This window comes from Cervus elaphus, chromosome 4, assembly GCF_910594005.1.
Source record: "Cervus elaphus chromosome 4, mCerEla1.1, whole genome shotgun sequence".
Taxonomy (NCBI): domain Eukaryota; kingdom Metazoa; phylum Chordata; class Mammalia; order Artiodactyla; family Cervidae; genus Cervus; species Cervus elaphus.
This window is the reverse complement of record NC_057818.1, coordinates 16,175,626-16,192,116: the sequence shown is the minus strand read 5'-3', so window position 1 is coordinate 16,192,116 and position 16,491 is coordinate 16,175,626. Positions and strand designations below refer to the sequence as shown.

Here is a 16,491-nt window from a genome sequence, read left to right as displayed (position 1 = left end):
CTTCTGAGCACAGAGGCAGGGGCTCCGTGGATGACCTGTCCTCCCTCCCAGGCCCAGAGCGGGCAGGAGAGGGCGGACAGTAGGCTGCTAGTACTTGTGCAGTATCCATGCCTCTCCGAGGCCCGGCTCCAAGTGGTGATTTTAGAAGGTGCCCCGGAGAAGCAGAGCAGAAGCTGGGCAGGAACCTCAGCTTCTTTGAATGTGGGGACTCTGGGTGAGCAGGGCTGCCTGCCGGGGCCCTTCGCTCAAACACCCGGCCCCTGCGGCTCTCGGGTCAGCATGTCTGCCGTCGCCCATCCTCCCTGAGGAGTGCGGCCCATAAGTAAATGGAAGCCTGGACGAGAGGGTTCCCTGTGGGGCTTGTGCAGTCTTCCTTTGCAGAAGGGGCATTCCTTCTTCCTAAAACTGTCCTGCTGATGTGAGTTATCCTGCAGTCTGCTCCCAGATGAAGCTTAAACTGTTTAATTTCAGTCCCTTGATGGTAAAGCTAGTCAGAAGCCCTGAGTGCATCTCCTGCCCAGCTCCCCACAGTTTAATACTTTCGGGCCCTAAAAGCTTCCTAGTGTGGTTGGTGTAGGAGGGAAATGACACATGAAACCCTCTTGAAATTTATTTAAATGAGAACATCCTTCCATAAACCTGACTGGCTATGTCTCCCTTTCTGTGCAGTGGGCTTAGGGAAGGCTTGGCTGGGTCTGGTGGATGTGGTTGGTGGGCCCCCAGTGCCCAGAGCCGGCGTCCCAGCTTCGTGCAGACCCTGCCCTCCCAGCCCCTCTGAAGCTGGTGGTCTGCCCAGAGACCACAGTGCATGGAAACACTTTGCTTTTGTGCTTTTCAGATCTTGTGCAAATGTTTGTTTTGAGGGGATTCCAGAAAAGCGAGGATGTGAGGGGAGACGGGGCCCCAGCGCAGGTGGCCCAGGTGGGTGCCAGGCGAGTGGGGCAGGACACCGGGCGGCGGGCGCAGGATGAGGGGTGTGCAGCTCTGTGCGGGGGCGCTCCCCGGATCCAGCTGCGAGGGCGTGGGCCTGGGCAGTGGTCTCTCCCCTACGTCTCTGGTTTATGAAGCTCCCAGACTCTGGGCCAGTGCTTGGGAATAGGGGGAAGGGTGTCCTGGGCAGACCCCCCGAGGGGGTCTGGAGACTGGATCTGGGGTGATGGCAGGTTTGTTTGCACGCAGGTGACTGCAGTGTTCTGTCCCCACAGATCGCCACGGCTGTTCTTGAGCGGATGCTGGCTTGTGAGTGGCCCTGTGGGCCGGGTGGGTTGGGGTTCCCGCGGCTCCTGCCTTTCCAGCTCAGTCGTGCCCCCCAGAGGCCCTTTGATGGCTGTGATGGCGTATAAACTGACCAACTCACTCTGGTCTCCTCTGGAGACCAGCTTTGCTGGCTTCACTTCTGGTCTCCAGATCAGTGGTGGTAACAGCTGGGTGGTCTGTTAGGAAAGCACTGTCCTATCTATGTATTCGGGTGGATTTTCAAGGCTTGAGTCTGGTACCACCGAGACGCGTGGGAGCTTAAAGGGATTGTGGGTTGGGGGTCCATGACCTGACTTGCCCAGAAGCACTTGGTCAAGGCTGTTTCTGACAGACGTGACGATATGATGCTGATGTCTCTTTTCTGCCTCAGCCACTCTCGAAGCCATGGCAGCTGGCCTCCAGGAGGGATCCCTAGGATACAAGGCAGGGAGCTGCTGGTAAGTTCCTGGGGTGGGCCTGTGGGCTGAGCATCCCAGCTGTGCTCTCCCTCCTGAAAGCTCTGTGATCCTTCACCATCATGGTGACAGTTCAAAGTGCTAGGAACCGTCTGAAGATGGGGCCCTTCCTGTGGGAACTGTTCCCCTCCGGGTGTGAGGAGGGGGCAGGCCTGGTCTGCAGGGTCCAAGCCAGGGTGGCCTTGCCCCGCCATGCTGCCCCAGCAGGACCTGTATATGCTTCTGTGGGGGCGTGCCCCACGCTCCTGGGGACCAAACCTGCTTCAGGCGATCGAGGGCTGAGGCCACCCGGACTGTGGCTCTTGCCTGGGAGGCTTCTGTGCTTTGTTCTTCCTACCCCTTCTTAATTACCTTGCTCTCGGTTTCTTTTCCCCACGATGACATCAGGAGTCCTCAGCCTGCTGTGTGGTTCAGCACTTAACAAGCAGCTACATAGCTGTGTTGTATGTGTGTGCATGTTCATCACGTGCTGACTCTGCGATCACGGCCTCCCAGGTTAAATCAGTGAACTCAGAGGCCCCTCCCTGTCTGGGTGCCTTCTACCCTGTCTCCCACCCAGAGCCTCCTCACTGCATGCGGGACGGAGGCAAGGTCACATGGCATCTGGGACCCTGGGTTCTGTCCCCTAAGGGGCCCCCCAGTCTCAGGCCTGGCCCCTGACCCTCCTCACCTGTCGGTGACTCTCTGCGCCCTCGTCTTTCCTTCCCTCTTGTGTCGGGGGATGGCGTCCTTGGCTTGAGGAAGGTGGGTGTGGTTGAGAGCTTTGTGGTCTAGGGCGGGGCTGTGGTTCCTGTGGCTTGTGAAACCTGCTGCAAGGAGCGGCCCTCCATGCCCCCAGTCTGACCTGCCTGCTTCTCTCTGTGACGGTAACTGTTACCTTTCATCCTGTGCTGTAGAGTGATGCCCCCCTAGATTCCATTTCCATCTGCAGCATGGAAGCCGGGCTGCAGGCCTGCCAGAGAAGCATGTCAGGGTGTGGGCAAGGCCAGCCTGTAAGCCCGAGGCAGGGGTCTGGAGTGGGGGGCCTGCAGGTCTCCGCTGCTTTTCGGATGAGCTGCTCCTTGTGCGTGAGGTGTCGCTGCCAGGCAGTAGAAACTTAGAGGGTCCCTTCCCTGAGTGCCTCCGCTATGTCTATAGGTTCGGTGTGTTCAGTGGACCCATGTATCAGAGTATACTTTCAGCAGAGACTCTGAAGAAGTGGTTCTGTCATACTCTAACTCAGATCCTCACCCACAAGCCTGTGCTAAAAGGTAAGTCCTAGCGCCCTGGTGCTCCCCTCAAGGGGAACTCAGACTGTGGGTGTTAACACTGGAAGGACAGTCTTCTGTCATTAAACATCTTGTTTGAGAGTAACGCTTTCCCATAAGCAAAGTTTGAATTAAAGAACTGTCACCCATTGCTACAACAGAATGGCAATGGGTGAAGGCCTTCTTGTCTTTTCTAGGTAGTTTTTTTTTTAATATTTATTTGGCTGAGCTGGGTCTTAGTTCCAGCATGCAGAATCTTAGTTGTGGCATGTGGGATCTAGTTCCCTGACCAGGGATCAAACCCGGGTCCCCTGCATTGGGAGCCAAGTCTTAGCCGCTGGACCACCAGGGAAGTCTCCTAGTTAGGTTTTTAAAACAGTGCTCATACTATGAATTCTAGGGTTCTGTCTCTATGTCTCAGGTCAGCATTTCCTGTGTGTGCATGGCTTTCTGTGAATTCCAGGGTTCTGTCTCAATGCCTCAGGTCAGCATTTCCTGTGGGTACATGGCTTCCTGAAAGGTGTCCAGCACCCAAGCCTTCTCCAGGTGCTTGCCCTCATGCCTGCCCTCGGGGCACAGGAAGCTCCTAAGAGGCCGCTGCTCCAGCAGAGGGCCTGGGCCCGCTGACCTGTGCTTTTTCCACCTGCCATCCTTTCCATGGCGTCCTTACTGCTTGTTCACAGTGAAAGTTTGAAAGCCAAATAATTATAACTGATGGGTTGGAGAATATTTAGTAGGTATGTATGATAAAGGATATGACATAAAAAATGGTTGACAAATGGGGAAACGATAAAGTTCACATACACTTGGAAAAGTGCAAATTAAAACGGTGGTTGTTTGACATTGAACCAATGAACATTGATGATTGCTGATCTGTCATTCTGTGTGTTTACTCCTGAATGAAGTTTCTGATGCCGTTCAGATGCAGAGAGAGTGGAGCTTTGCAAGGACCCCCACTCTCCTCAGTGGCCTGTACCGCAGGGTGAGTGCATGGGGTGGGGTCCTGGGAGACACCATAGCCACAGCTGTCCCCGGCAGGATGACCATCTCGGTCTGAGACTGAGCTTGTTACTAGGGCAGAGCACCATAGCCTCAGAGGAGAACTCCCTCTAGCTGGTGCTGGCTGTGGGGGTCAGTATGGGCAGGTGTTTTGAGTCCAGATTGTGTCTGATGCAGAGTGGGAGGAGGTGAAGGTCCGTCTTTGACTCTCTGCTTCCAGCTCTTTGTGATCCTGAGCCCAGAGGAGCTGGTGGGCCACTTACAAGATGTTCTGGAGACACAGGAAGTAAACTGGAGGCACGTGCTGTCCTGTGTGTCCACGCTGGTCATCTGCCTCCCGGATGCACAGCAGCTGGTTAATGGTGTGTGGGACGGGAGTTGGGTCCTTTTCTGGGTGTGTGTGTGTTGGTGCATAGGGCGGGAGCTGTGTCCTGTTCCAGTGTGTGTGTGTGTGTGTGTGTGTGTGTGTGTGTGTGTATGATTTATGGACCAGTGTCTGTGGGTGAGCCTGTCATGAAATCACTGTGTCCAGCTCAATGAAAATGAAGCCTTTCATACCTGCTCAGCAGGTGCCCTGCCTTCTGCCGTCTGCCCGCTGCCGTCTGCCCTTGTACCCACTGCCGGGCTGCATGCGGGCCACCACCCATGCTTGGGGATCGGTGCGGGGCAGGCGGACCATCCTGCCTGCACCCCAGGCTCTTCCACAGCCGTGCTGGTATTCTTACCTAGGTTGGGTGACCCGTCTGCTGGCACGTGCATTCGAAAGCTGGGACTTGGACAGCATGGTCTTGGCGTTCCTGGTCGTGCGGCAGGCCGCGCTGGAGGGCCCAGCTGTCTTCCCGTCCTACGCTACCTGGTTCCAGGTGAGCTGCCTGCGCTTCCGCCTGGCTCCTAGGCTCCAGCATGGCCCACACTTGGAGCTGTGGTTGACTCTGCCAAGACCGCGTGGCCCCCCCCTCCTTATGAGCGCAGTCTGGTAGGATGGCAGAAACCAGCACGGCTGCTTTTGTGCACACTGGGCTGCTCTGTGGTGGGGCTCACGTCCGTGGGGATGGGCTGGGGAGTGCTCTTCTCTCTGCTCCACTTCCCACCAGGTGCAGGTATTTGCCGCTCTTCCCAGACTGCTGAGCCCATCTGGGTGCGTGTGGATCTGGGATTTCAAGGCCTATTCTTTGTAGAAGCTTGGGTGGCAGAGCTGTTGCCTCCTTGCTGGGCTCTATGCCCGGCTTGCCTGTCGGGTTGGTGGGCATGGTTCATTCTTTGACTGAATGAAGCTCCCTCCTGCCCCGTGCGTCCTCCGGCTCCACACAGCAGACCAGGGGCTCCTGCTGGACACAGGGGCTCCGCTGCTGTGTCCACTATCCTGGCACTGAGGATTCACCTGGGACCCATGGAGTGCTCTGATGGCAGGCCCAGTGGTGTTGACTGTGTGTCCTGCATGCTCAGTCTGGTGACTGCATGTGTGCTGTCTGTCTGACCATCCTTTTTCAGAAGAACTAGGGGTGTGATCTGGAAGAGGAGCTGCCGCAGGCCTTGCAGTGTGGCGTGTGGGCCTCATGTGGGGTGGATGCTGCTCTTTGCTTGCTCATCCAGACTGCTCAGGGCCAACTCTTCAGAACCTCCCTCCCCCAGGAGCCCCCAGACGCCCTGAGCTCTCTAAGGGTCCGCTTCGCTTTCCTGCTGTGACCTGGGGCTTTGCCGAAGGCCCACCTGCCATGGCTGCCTCCCCTGCAGGGCTGTCATCCACTCAGCTGAGTGTGTGGTTGGAGTGGAATGAGTGTGTCTTTGAGGACAGTGCTCTCGTGGGCGGTTGACACATCCTGTCTCTAAGATTCACAGAAAGGCACCATATTTACCATTTTCTATAGGAATGTATTCTTTATAAATTTTTTTAATGTTTTTAAATTTAAAAGTGTTTATTTATTTTTGGCTGCACTGAGTCTTCCTTGCTGCACAGGTTTTGCCTAGTTGCAGCAAGCTGGGGCTACTCTCTAGTTGGGAGAGTAGAATAAACGCCTGCATCTGATGGGAAGTGGAACAGAGAGAAGGGCACTCCCCCCCATCCCCATGGACATGAATACAACCACAGAGCAGCCCAGTGTGCACAAAAGCAGCCGTGTTGGTTTTCGCCGTCCTCCCAGACTGCACTCATGAGGAGGTGGGAGGCCACGTGGTCTGGGCAGAGTCAACCACAGGCCTCTCATTGCAGTGGCTTGTCTTGTTGTGGAGCATGGCCTGTAGATTGGGGGCCCAGTAGTTGTGGTACACTGGCTTACTTGCTCCTTGGTATGTGGACTCTTCCTGAACCAGGGATGGAACTTGTGTCCCCTGTATTCACAGGCAAATTCTTAACCACTGAGCCACCAGGGAAGTCCTACAGGACTGTATTTTTAACTTTTTAAATTCTCAGTCCATCTGTTTAGCTCGGGCACAGCCATGGCATCCTGGAGACAAACAAGCTAAAATGACTTTGCTTCCCTCTTCCTGCTGTTGCTGAGGCCGGGATGTAGCCATGGCCACTGCATGGCAGGTCTTCCTGTTGCCCCCACCTCATTCCTGGGCTCCTCCCCAGGCCACTTTCGGCAGCACTAGGGGCGTCCACAGCTGCAGCAAGAAGGCGCTGGTCTTCCTCTTCAAGTTCCTGTCCGACCTCGTGCCCTTCGAGGTCCCCCGGTACCTGCAGGTGAGAGGCCGGCACGACCTTCTGCTCAGTCCCCGGTCCTGGGGATCCCCCAGGACATTGCAGCAGGGAACAGTCACAAGACAGGGACGCCACCCTGGGGTGTCAGGGTGTACCCGAGGGAGGCAGGTGTCTTCCGGTAAATGCCCAGAAACTAGCATGTGTGGTCCTGGGAGCTGGTACGTGAGCAGGGCCGTCTCCGTGCCCACACACCACAGATGGTGAGGCAGGCAAGCATCCTGGGCCCCATGCTTGGTGTTCAAAGTGATCTATTTGTATACTGACAAAGATGCTGGGGTCATATGCCCCCGAGGCCATGACTGTTATTCCTGGGGTATAAGACTGGATGCCCAGTTCATGGTCTTTGTCACCAAAAGCATCCTGCTGTGCACTTGCTTTTGTGATGAAATGACATCCCCAGCACTCGCTTTTGTGGGTAAGGCTCTTGGAAAATGAACATCATCTTTCTGTTTAATTAAGAAATGTATATTTCATTTCAAAGAGTACGCATGAGGTAACGCACATACAGGAAGTGAACACATGCCCTCCTGAGTCCTGTCCCCCTGCCCCCCACTGCCTCCCTCCCGTGTGGGGCCTGGGAGCCAGCTCTGTGACAGGACCCTTCCTGCCCTCGCCTGGCCCAGGGCCCTGTCTGCCCCATGTCCTCTGTGGTCTGTGGCTGATTCTGGGACTCTTCTGTGGTCAGTGTGAGTGACTACCCCAGAAAGTCAGGGCAGCTGAGGAGCTGATGGACTCCCCCCTGCTCTGCCCACAGGTGCATATTCTCCACCCACCCCTGGTCCCTGGCAAGTACCGCGCCCTCCTCACCGATTATGTGGCACTGGCCAAGACGCGCCTGGCTGACCTCAAAGTGAGTCCCAGCTCTTCTTCTCTGTCCGTGGAGCCCAGCGCCCCCAGGGGTCCTCACTGACACCCCTCTCTCTGCAGGTTTCTATAGAAAACATGGGGCTCTATGAGGACTTGTCTTCTGCTGAAGACATCACACAGGTAACGTGCCCATGTTCCTCTCTGCGTGGCCTCCTTCCCGGACTCTGCACGTCAGAGCCTCTTCTGTCTGGGCACCCGCATGTGTGGCGGCCAGGATAAGACACCCATCCTCTGGTGTCTGTTCACAGCAGCAGCAAGGGCCCCACGTCCAGTAACACTTCTTCTTGGGGTCCCCTTCACATGGTTTTTTAACAAAGTGGTCTGTAAATCAGCTGGGGAAGGGCAGGGTTGTGTTTTTCTTGAAATTACAGAAAAAAGTGTTAACTGTGTTCATGTAGACACATGTCAGGTGGGCGTATGGGCTGTGTGTACTTTCCTAAGACACTCTAACCTCAAAGTTGTGAGTCTGTGAAGAACCTTTGGAGGTGCTGCCGGACAGTCAGATTAAAGCTTTAAAATACGTAAAGCAGCTTTCCATTTAAGATTTATTGCTGTTTATAAGTTGCCAATTCATAATGTTTTTAAATGTCAAAAATCAGGTCTCTGCATCTTCCCACCTGAAAATTTTGCATTGGGATCTTCGTTGCTGTAGAAGGGCAGTAGGAAGCGGGTGGAGGGACAGACACACGGGGGCCGGCAGGGCAGCTCTCACACTTGGTGAGCTCGCTGAAGCTGGGGGCAGCAGTCGATCCCTCCTAGCACTTTGCTGGCACAGGGGCTTGTCTGCGTGCCTTGCTCTCTTGTGCCTCTTACCTGACCACAAAACCATGGCTCTGCTCTGCTCCTGCCTTTTCTTTAAGTCTTCTGTTTGTTTCCGTTCAGCCCCAGAGCCAGGCATCCCAGGATGTCGAGAAGGCACTCACGGTGTTTGAACACACAGGGAAGGTTCCCGTTGCCATCCTAGAGGCCAGGTAGGGTCACACACCGGGAGGGCTATTGGGCAGGCCCCAGCAAAGGTCTGTGGCCGTGATGGGCGGGCCCTTTAGGAAGGCTGTTCAGAGGGATCAGAACAGGCCCTCCCTTAAAGCACAATGATTTTTCTTGTTCATGCTTCAGCGGTGACTGTGTGAGGCCAGTGCAGGGAGTTGAATAGCAAAATTTTGTAGAATTTGCTGTGACTCCAAAGCATGAATTCTGGCTGCTCCCAGCATGGGGTAGCTTTCTTAAGGCTTTGCCCCTGAGGGATGTGCATGGCCTCCAGCTCCCACGGTCAACCTCCTGACCATGGATAAGCCCAGATTCCAGAATGCCCTGACTCACCAGACACAGGTGGTCACCAGCACAGAGTTCTGTTTGTGCAAAGGGCCCCAAAACAGTGAGAAAGAAGACTTGAAAACATGATGCTGACCTTCAGGGACGGCCCCAGCTGTGGATGGTCACTGCCCTGCTGCGGGTTCTCTGCCAGGCGCCGCCCTGAGCCTGCCCTTCTCTGTTCCAGCATATTCCGGAGGTCCTATTACCTGTCCCACTTCCTCCCTGCGCTGCTCACACCACGAGTGGTCAGTACACGTCTCCATGACCCTGGGGCCGCGTTGGCAGAGACTGGGGTTCCTGTCGGCATCTCACAGAGTCTGTCTTTCCTCACAGCTCCCGAGAGCCCCTGATTCCCGCGAGGCTCTTATTGAGTCCCTGAGGAGGTACGTGTGACCAGTGTGGCTGGGGGCTAGCAGTACAGAGACCTGTGTGGTGTCACATGTGTGCTCTATTTATCTATAAACAGTTGCCTTAAAATTAGTTGCTTAAAATGTTAAAAAGAAAATTTCTTTGACTCTGAATATCACAGCTTTGCAAATACCATATGACGTCCGTTATATGTAGAATCTAAAACATGGCGCAAATGAAACAGAAACAGGCTCACACACGGAGAGAACAGACTTGTTGCTGAGAGGGGAGCATGATGGAGAAGGGGAGCATGGTGTGGGAGGGGAGCATGGTGGAGACGGGGAGGCATGGACCTCCCCTTGGAATCTGCAGATGTACACTGTTATATATAGGATGGATAAACAAGCAAGATCCTACTATATAGCACAGGTAACTGTTCAATATCCTGTGATAAATCAGAACAGAGAAGAATATGAAAAAGAATGTATCAATATATATAACTGGGTCATGTTGCTGTATAGCAGAAATTAACATGATGTTGTAATTCAACTATATGTCAAAATTTAAAAAAAAAAAACACAAGTTAGACTAAAGAATCAGATATTTCTATGAAGTTTAAGACAACCATGCCCCACCCATCCTGCCACTTCACTTTCTTTCAGGAAGCAAGATTTTCAACTCTTACCTGATTTTTTGATATTTTGCCCCAAATCTCCAAATAACTTTATTTTAGTACTTACACTTTTTCTGTTCTAGTTTTCTTTCCTCCACCAACAAACATAGCTGTCCTTCCTGTAATAGTTTTTAAAGCCTCAGTATTTAATGCTTGTTTTTAAGGCTATCCAGACACTATTCAGAGTTGTTCCTTTTGTTTTCTCTGGAGTTCATAATCATCTTTGTTTTATCTTAGTTTTCCTTGTACATATTTATATGCTTCCCTGCAAACTCAGCTGGGTGTCTAACTATTTTCTTGTTCAGAATCGTCGAGTATCCCAGCAGTTATATTGTAGGGAAATCTCTTCTAGGCCTTCTAACCTGCTCCACTGTGACTTACTAGCTGTTTATGCCTTTAAGACAGCTATCAAAACAAAAAAAAGCTGTCACCCTTGCATCTCCCTTCAGCATCACCTTGTGCTGTCGTCTGCCATGGCTTGTGCTGGCTTCTCTTTTCTGTATAAAGATCCTCCTCTTTCTTGGTTTACTCCTTTGTGGTGGTGGAAAGCATCCTATTGAAGCTTTTCATAAAAGGATGGATGGGAGGTAAATTTTTTGACACCTTTTAGCCCTCACATTTGATAGGTAGTTTGGCTGGGTATAGAAATCTAAGTTGGAAATTATTTTCCCTCAAATTTTTGAGTCACTCCCTTGACTTCTAGTGTCCAGTGTTGCTGCTGAGATGTTAGAAACTTACAGCTTCTGACTCTTTGCATGGGATCTGTGTTCTTCTTTCTGGAGGCTGTAGTGTCTTTGTTCCCTGTGTTCTGAAGTTTTATAGCAGTACATTTCACTGTAGATCTGATTTCATTTCTGGGCTGGGCATATGGTGGGGTTTTTAATCTGGAAGTTCATATCCTTCAGTACTAAGTAATTTTCTTGGCTATTTAAAACCCTTTTTTATGAAAAATTTAAGACAGAAAAGCAGAATAGAATCTATCACCCAGATTTAATAGTTATCAGTAAATGACCAATCTTGTTTCATCTGTATCCTTCAAATTCACTTACCCACCCAGTATTCTGGATGGTTTTGAAGCCAGTCCCAGACGCTGATTATTTTATCTTGGTTCGTGTCATTGAAAGTTTCCTCTGTGTCTTTTTCCTTCTTGGAACTTCTCTTTTTTTAGGTATTATATCTCCTGAAGTGTCTTCTGACTCTTTTCTCTTTTGTCATATTTTGCATATCTGTTTCATTTTGTTTTTCCCTCTCCTTTCTGGACGATTTCTTAAAGTTTATCTGTAGGTACTTTTACTGAGTGTTTCATTTCTTCCATCAGATATTTCTTTGTACAGCAGTCCATTCCTTTTTTTATATAATTTATTTTTGACTGTGCTGGGTCTCTTTTACTGTGTGAGCTTTTCTCTGGTTGCAGCATGCAGGGGCTACTCTAGTTGTGATGCATGGGATTCTCATTGTGGTGGCTTCTTTTGTGGACCATGGGCTCTAGGGCACACGCTCACCAGTTGTGATTCATGGGCTGTCCCATGGCATGTGGGGTTTTCCTGGACTAGTGATCGAACCCTTGTCTCCTGCATTGGCAGGCAGATTCTTTACCACTGAGCCTCCAGGGAGGCCCCCAGCAATCCATTCTTGTTTCATAGCTGCAGTGCTATGTCTTGTCACTCTGAAGATATTAATAAGAGCAACGACTCACAGTTTCTTTTCTGTGGATTTCTCTGAATTTCCTTGAGTCTGCTCTTTTTAATTGCACTGGTTTCTGATTTTTGGGCTAAAGGCTCTACTGACCCCAGGGCAGTAGGTGGGGCCCCTCAGCCCCTCGTCTCCAGTCCCTGTGCACATTCATATTCTAGACCACAGCAGGTCTCTCTGTTCTTCTGCTTGAGTCTTGTCATCTCAGTTTGCAGTGCAGTATGTGTGTGGGGGGAGTGTCCTGCAGACCATGCTGCTGTCCATGTGTCTCATAACTGGGCCGCTTGTGACTTCCACTCCTCTGAAGGTGACTCCATGGCTCTTGTCCTTGGATTCGCCCCTGTGCCGTGAGGGCATGCCACCTGGGTCCATGCCCTGTAGCTGCCCTGCATCCTCATCACTGGATTTATACTTTGAGTGACATAAGCATTAATTGGGTGTTTTTCTTAGCATTTCTCATTAAAAGTAGTTAATTTCACCTTTAAAATCTGGGAATTACCAAAACTTGACTGAGAGAAGTGAAAATCTTTTCTCATCTCTCTACCCAACAAAAACCATTGGCAGATGTTTATGTAGCATGTATTATTCAGTAGAGTTACGTAGTGTGGTATTGTATAATCTGTTTATGTGTTGTATTGTTTACTGTATTGCATATTTTTGTTTTATGATAGTTTCTGGAATTGTAACCTTGAGAATCAGTTTGAATTGCAGTGGACTATTTTACTGTTTCCTTCTGACCCAGAGCGGATAAAATTCCCTCAGCCCTGTACTCCACCTACCGCCAAGCCTGCTCCACTGCTGGACAGAAGCAGCCAGAAGGTGTGGTCCTCATTCGTGCTCATCTCCGCTTCCCGAATCACGAGACGTTGTCGGTGGCGCCCTGGTCCCTCTGGTCTGGTCATGTCATGCTTGGTCTGGTCAGAGCTGTGGCTTCAGAGACTGGCTGGCTCAGCCCCGGGATGGCTGTGACACCAGGAAGGCTGCTGTGATGTCAGCCCTCTCGGGTCTCAGCCGGGAAGTACCTGCCACACACTTCTTGGAGGATGCGATACCAAGTCCACCTGACTGTCATCTTTGTGTGCCCCGCTGAGGTTGTGACGTGGTTTCTGTTTGCCCATCTGATTCGAGCTTTACATTCAGGTGACCAGCCAGGCTGAGGCCATGATGCTAGTTCTGCACCATGTCCTACTGGGGGTCTGCCTCGGCTCTTTGTGATGTTGGTGGGGATCTTGCTGCCTCTCGGGGACAGTGATGTAGACCTGGGCCAAGAGTGCATCAGACCTGGAGCGGCTGGGGACACTGTCCTACCCCACCTCCCAGGAGCAAGGTGCCATCTGCACGGAGCCTGGTCTGTCAGTGTCGAGATGGTGCCACCGTTTGCTGGTCACAGCCTCTGCTGCCTGCCAGCCAGGCTGACTGACTGCCTGCAATTCTATTCTCTGGTTCTGTCTGGCAGAACACTCTCACACAGTCTGCCCCAGGTTCTGACAGCCAAGGGGACCTACACCTGTTTGGACCCGTATCAGAACATCTCACTGATGAGGTGCCAAGGGGCTGGAGGGCTGTGTCCACAGCCAAGAGCAGCCTCGCCCCTCTTTTCCTGATCCCTGGTCCTGCTTTTGGAAAAGGGCTTCTAGAACCTTTTAAATGTATGTTGAGGACTGGTAATTTCCTCTTACATCTGATCTTAACATCCTGTGGTAAAAAAACAGTATCACAATGTTACTTAAAAGTTTGAGAAACATCATCATCAGTTTGACCATCATCTGTCCATAATTCATACCCGCAGCCCAGCCTCCCTCCACAAGCGTTTGGTCTTTTTTCCACAAGCGTTTGGTCTTTTTTATTACATATGTACTTTTTACACTTGTGGCAATGATGTGCATAGAACCATGGTTTTTTTCCTAAACTTCCATGTGCTTGCTGTCTAGCCCAATTGTGAAAATCACCTCCTGCCTCTCAGATGCAGCCCAGGGAGGGGAGGTGGAGCCCAGCTGTGCAGAGGAGCCACTGGACCTGCTCACGGCTGCCCTGCAGAAGCTCAGGGCCTCTATGACGGACCCCACGCAGCATGATGGTGAGGCAGGGGCTGCAGGCAGGGCCGTCCACGGTGGGTGTTTGTGGGTGGGAAGGCATGTCCTGTGTGCTCAAGTTCATGGCTGGTCCCTGAGCCACCGTGGTCATCACGTTCCCTGAGCTCAGCATCTGTCACCAAGCCTGACCGTGGCCTGGTGGGTGTAGAGTTCACAGCCTTGTTTCTGACATGCAGGCTGTCCCGAAGCCTTGGCAGAAGGTGAACTTTGTCTCCTCGGCACTGGTGGGAAAGGTGATGTAGAGGAGGAAGCTGTGTGCTGGGCTGGTGTGGTTTTCTCTCTGACCTCCACTGCCCGGCACCTCCAGCCCTCAGCCCTGGGTCTCTGCTCCTGGACTGTCTCCTCTGGGGGACCTGGAGAACCAGTCTGTGCAGTTCAGAGCACGCGGTGGCCACAAAATCAAGTGCTCAGTTCCAGTAGTTTTAGACTTTTGTTATGCTAGATGCAGAAACTAATATAAATGAGACATGTTTTCAACTGCACAGGTCCATTCAGTATACGCAGATTATTTTCAGTAAATATACTTACTTTTTGGAGGTAAGTGACAATTTGAAAAAACTTGCAGATAAACCATGTAGCCTAAAAATATCAAAAAAAATTAGGTATGTTGCAAATGCATATAGTTTATGTACATTCACATATGACCTACAGAGAACATGGAAGCCTGTGAGGAGTCAAAATTGAGGGTCAGAAGTGACACATGGTTTTCACAATCCCAGCCCTGTGTGGTTAGCTCTGCCACAGCTGTGGTCACCCTGCGGGCCCAGGACATCCCCTTGTGGCCAGCATGGCCCTTCCTAACACCGCCCCTGCAGCCTGTGGTCCTCGGGGACACCGAGGCTGGGCCGGGGGGCTGCAGCAGGTGTCAGTACCTGCAGAAGTGGCAGGTGATGCGAGGTGGGGGTGGTGTAGACACAGTGGAGGCAGGGACACCCCTGCTCATGGCAGTCCCTCTCTCGTAGTGCTATCAGCTCAGGTGGCCATGGTCTCCGAGAGGCTCCACTCTGTCCTGGGCCTCAGCGAGGATGTCGGCAGTGACGAAGAGGCCCTGGTGCAGCTCAGCATCCAGGCCCCTGAGCTGCAGCCGAGGGAGCAGAGGGTGAGTGTGGGAGACAATGTAAGAGTGAGTTTCGAGTTTGGTATTGTCTGCATGCAGACTCTGCATTGGGAGGAAGGTATGGGCAGGTGTGCTGACCCTGTTCTCCACTGACACATCCCATCATGACCCCGGGGGGACCTTCCCAGGGTCTGGGGGTTCCTATGACCTGGGAGTGGCAGCCTTCTCTGGGCAGCAGCCTGTTTTGTAGTCTCGTGAGCTTAGCTCTGATCCTGTGTGCCCGGGGTGTAAACTCTCTGACAAGACCTTTCCTCTCAGGTGGTGGACCTCCTGCTGACGTCTTTTTGTCAGAACCTCATGGCAGCCTCCAGCGTCGGCCCACCGGACAGGTAGAAGCTGGGTAGTCCCAGCAGGTGGTTGGAGCTGTCCCGAGGACGGCCTGGTGCTCCTACTGAGAGGCCATCGGTCTTCGTCCAGTTCTGGGCCCTCGGCCACCCCCGATGTCCTGCTGCACTGGGGGAGGGCGGGGCGGGCTGGGGGCTGATATACCACAGGCACGTGGCCAAGGCAGCGTCGCAGCAGGTGAGCCTGCTGTCTGGGGAGTGACTTGGCTCTTCCTGGGTCTGCGGTGCCTACCTGCTCATCCATGGGCTCTGGGAGGGCTGGGAGGGCTGGGACTTCCACTGTCCTGCTCTCTGTGGCTGTCCCCATAGGCAGGGCCCCTGGGCCACCCACTTTGTGAGGGCCCTGTGTGGACGCAGATTCCTGCCAGCCGTGCTCACCAGGCTCTGCCAGCTGCTCCGTCACCAGGTAGGGCTGCCATTCCCTCCAGCTGGGAGTGGGTCCCGCACCCTGCCCCGCAGCACCGAACACCTTTTCTCTCTTGTCTTAGGGCCCAAGCCTGAATGCCTCACACGTGCTGGGCTTGGCTGCGCTGGCCGTTCACCTGGGCGAGTCCAGGTCTGCGCTCCCCAAGGTGCACGTGGGCCCCCCTGCCCCTGCCAGGGGCCTGCCCATCCCCGAGTTCATTGACAGCCTCCTGCCCTGCGCAGCCCAGCAGGCCTCGACGCTGTGTCTGAAGTAAGTGCGCCTCTTGTCAGCAGTAACATGTGTTCCCTAGACAGCACAGACACACGTGCTCCGTGCTGTGCTGGTCCACACCTCCCAGGAGGAACCTCGTCTGGATGTATCTGGGCGCCTGCTGGTATCTCTGGTTAGGACAGTGAGGTCATCCTGCCTTGCTCCCTGCCTTTGGAGACGCTGGCTCTGGGCTGCAGGTGTCCTCCAGGCTGGGTGGCTGGCAGCTGGGTGGACCTGCCCCTCAGGTTCAGTTCTGGGGTCTCCCTGTGGCGAGCAGCTTTCTCTGGGGGACTTCTCTGCACGCGTGGCTGTCCCGTCACTGCACACAGAGCACCAGAACCTCTCCCGGGACCCAGCAGTTGCAGGGAGCCCAGCGCTGGGCTTGGCAGGTGTGAGAGATGGCTGGGGTGAGGGCGGCCACCCCGTGGCAGAGACCTGGAGCTTTCTGCAGCTGCTGAGGTGAATAGACTGAAGTCAGGACAGAAGCCAGAGACTCTGGCAGGGAGGGACGTTGGCAGGGACCAGAGTTCTGGCTTGCAGACTAAGCTGACATCAGCAGAGAGGGAAAGCCAAGCAGAGGAGCAGCTCTCACTGACGAGGCCCCCCGGGAATCAGGCCCTGTCCTCACCACCCAGACTCCCTGCCAGCCTTGGGGTCAGCTCTGCTCTCGACAGCCTCTGCCTGACTCGTCAGAGCCACCATGGGTGG

General features: G+C 53.2%; 1 protein-coding gene across 9 annotated transcripts in view; it reads left to right on the top strand.

Annotated features, from left to right (window-relative positions):
• The window catches only part of FANCA (FA complementation group A), a 38,690-nt gene that overhangs the window by 9,007 nt on the left and 13,192 nt on the right, over positions 1–16,491 (top strand). For 8 of the 9 annotated variants that reach the window (XR_006340475.1, XR_006340476.1, XR_006340477.1 and 5 more), the window contains 19 exons: positions 839–921; positions 1,206–1,239; positions 1,628–1,694; positions 2,850–2,962; positions 3,865–3,941; positions 4,179–4,320; positions 4,688–4,821; positions 6,531–6,641; positions 7,414–7,509; positions 7,587–7,646; positions 8,409–8,497; positions 9,025–9,085; positions 9,174–9,223; positions 12,296–12,372; positions 13,517–13,630; positions 14,609–14,745; positions 15,022–15,092; positions 15,417–15,513; positions 15,596–15,783. Coding sequence is in view for 6 of the 9 variants with exons in the window: in XM_043898319.1 (XP_043754254.1) it covers positions 839–921; positions 1,206–1,239; positions 1,628–1,694; positions 2,850–2,962; positions 3,865–3,941; positions 4,179–4,320; positions 4,688–4,821; positions 6,531–6,641; positions 7,414–7,509; positions 7,587–7,646; positions 8,409–8,497; positions 9,025–9,085; positions 9,174–9,223; positions 12,296–12,372; positions 13,517–13,630; positions 14,609–14,745; positions 15,022–15,092; positions 15,417–15,513; positions 15,596–15,783 (1,801 nt within the window). In the remaining 3 variants the exon portion in view is untranslated. The remainder of the gene's footprint in view (positions 1–838; positions 922–1,205; positions 1,240–1,627; positions 1,695–2,849; positions 2,963–3,864; positions 3,942–4,178; positions 4,321–4,687; positions 4,822–6,530; positions 6,642–7,413; positions 7,510–7,586; positions 7,647–8,408; positions 8,498–9,024; positions 9,086–9,173; positions 9,224–12,295; positions 12,373–13,516; positions 13,631–14,608; positions 14,746–15,021; positions 15,093–15,416; positions 15,514–15,595; positions 15,784–16,491) is intronic. The other variant, XM_043898322.1, reaches the window with a different exon arrangement.